At 34.8% G+C, this 2,755-nt stretch overlaps 1 protein-coding gene across 7 annotated transcripts in view; it reads right to left on the reverse strand.

Annotated features, from left to right (window-relative positions):
• Positions 1 to 340: 340 nt before the first annotated feature.
• Positions 341 to 2,755, reverse strand: part of LOC122635042 (lachesin-like) — a 100,963-nt gene continuing 98,548 nt past the window's right edge. For 6 of the 7 annotated variants that reach the window (XM_043824776.1, XM_043824775.1, XM_043824780.1 and 3 more), the window contains one exon: positions 1,977 to 2,362. In XM_043824776.1, coding sequence (XP_043680711.1) covers positions 2,100 to 2,362 — 263 coding nt within the window. In that variant the 3' untranslated portion in view covers positions 1,977 to 2,099. Of the gene's footprint in view, positions 1,355 to 1,976; positions 2,363 to 2,755 lie in introns of those variants that run through there. The other variant, XM_043824781.1, reaches the window with a different exon arrangement.

The raw sequence follows: 2,755 nt of genomic DNA on the forward strand, positions 1-2,755 counted from the left end.
CAAAAAAGAAAGAAAAAAAGAAACGTTGTTGTCGGAGTGTAATAAATTTTTAATTGCAAATAATATTTCCTTTTTTCGAAGTTGCTTTTTTTCATTTCCTTTTCTCTACAGAAAGAATAACATTAATTTAACACCGAACGGAACTATATGAATAAAATTAAATGTAGTATTACAAATATTACACAAATGTAATATAATTTAACAACACCTTCGATATAAATAATTGGAGATAAAATTATATATTTAATAATAATAATTATCGACATCGTTGTCATCATCATCATCATCATCATCATCATCATCATCATTATCATCGTTTATTATTACTATTATTATCACTATTATTATTATTATTATTATTATTATTATTATTATTATTATTATTATCATGATTATCATTATTACTCTATCGATATAATTTCATTCACCCAGTATATTAAAAGATCAACCAACACAAAGATCGATAAAGAACATAACCCGTTCGTAATTCGAGGCACTCCTTGGAACGATACTTTTTGATAGGAAAAGAAATGTCTTACAATAAAAAAAAGGAGGAGGAGGTGGAGAAGGAGAAAGAGGAGGAGAAAGAGGAGGGTGAGGGTGAGTACAGTTTTCTCTCGTCTCGTTTATACTTTCTCTCTCTCGCTCTCTCTCTCTCTCTCTCTGTGTCTCTCTCCCTTTCTCGTAAGAATTTATCTTAAAGTACCACGAAATTGTGCTCGACTTCAGGAACAGAGAGCTGCCGCCGCCGGCAAACTCGGTCCCGCGGTTCATTTCGAGGGGCGCACGTAGTAAAACAATCAATCCGGGCCCGGGCTATGTTCTACGCTTCGTTTCCTCCCGCGAGAAATTTTTCCACTTTTATGTGAAAATAAAACTGCTATCCGCAGCGGGCGTAAGCCCGACGAGCGTTATTTTTCCATCGAGACACTCTAGCGTTACCTTCGACCTTTTCTTTTCTTTTCTTTTCTTTTCTTTTCTCTTCTTTTCGTTTCTTTTTCTTATTTTTAACTCTCTATAACATTATCCGTCACATGCTCACATATCTACTTACGTTAATTCGATCTTTTATTTTTCATTCTTTCTTTCTTTCGTTTCCGTTTCGTTTCGTTTCGTTTTAATCGTTTTTACTTCGTCAGACAATCAATTCTTCATTTAGATTCGAAAAAAGAAAGTTAAATTTTGTTATGAATTTTCCATGGGAAAGAGAGAAAGAGAGAGAGAGAGAGAGAAAGTTTAATACTTTATTTTATTTGAATATAATATATTTGCTTTTAATTATGAATAAAAATTGTGGGTTATAGAGAATTAACGTACCTGACTGACGAAGACCCATCGGTTTTCTTCATATAGTCTGAGAAAAAAGAAGGATTAGTAACATCGGGTTTAATAAAATCAATCGATTTACCTTGAATATTAATCGAACGATGATTTTCTTTTGATTTATCTTCTAATGTAATAAAGTGGATAACATCGGTAGGGATATAATTATAACTTTAGCACGGGATTCGATAACGAACGAAACAACCAATAAGTTACGAATGGAGATCACGAATTATCGATAGATGAAACATTGAAAACAAGAGAGAGAGAGGGAGAGAGAGAGAGAAAGAGAGAGAAATAGTGACAATATCGATAAAATATTTAATTTACACGAGACACGATTTAATCTACTTTTTTCTCCAGAGATAATAATTAATTTAAATGAATATTAATATCGATAAAGTCTGCGGTAATTTCTTCGTAATTTTATAATCGCGACGAGATAAATAAATGATCGAATCGTTCGATAATCATTAGTAAATAAATAAAAAAAAAAAAGAAAAAAGAGAGAAGAGAAAAAAAGAAAGAGAATAAAAATTCGTGATTTCTCGGAGATTATGAACGATCGAACGTCGTCGTCCATCGAGATAATCGTCACACATATCCGTACACGTACACACACACACACACACACACACACACACACACACACACACACACACACACACACACACACACACAATCCAGAGTTCGTCGTTTAATTCGGATGAAAAATACGACCGAATAAACGATCTCTAATCCTTTTTTCTTATCTGATTGATATTTGGTTTATGTCGTTAAACGGCAAACAGTCGATTTGTTGCGATATGAAGGAAGATCCAGAAGAGAATGATACTGCGTCTTTCCGTAGGAGAGGAGGTAGACGAGGCAGAATCTTCTCCTCCGACGGCGGACGGGTCCAGAGTTGAGCCAGCTTCTCTAAGCGAGCCTTGATAAATGCGATTCAGGTTGTGATCCCGTTCGTTTATGGAGTCGTTCGTATCTTCCTCTGCTCCGCGACGATCGCCAATTTTTTTCGTATGTTTCGGAAGTTCCATATCTGTCGATTGTGAAGAGGGAGAGAACCAAAAAAAAAAAAAGAAACAAAAAAGAATGAAAACAAAAAAAAAACAGAAAAAAAAGGAATAAAGAAAATGTTTAGTGACATTGTTACTATTATTATCGTTACACTCGTGTAAACGTTAGATTAAAGAGAACGTACGTACGTACCGTGAAAACATTATATTTGATGAAACGATAGATAGAGAGATAAAGATAGAAGAGATAGAGAGAGAGAGCGTGTGTGTGTATAGAAGAGAGAAAGAAGATAGGCTGCTTGCTAGACGGCAAGTCGTCCGTGAACCCTCGAATATTATTTTTTCCGCTGGCGAGCTTGTTCACACAAAACACAAATGCCAAATGCACGTTTTATGCGCCGCTTCACCGCACACAT

Source organism: Vespula pensylvanica, chromosome 17 (assembly GCF_014466175.1).
Source record: "Vespula pensylvanica isolate Volc-1 chromosome 17, ASM1446617v1, whole genome shotgun sequence".
NCBI lineage: Eukaryota > Metazoa > Arthropoda > Insecta > Hymenoptera > Vespidae > Vespula > Vespula pensylvanica.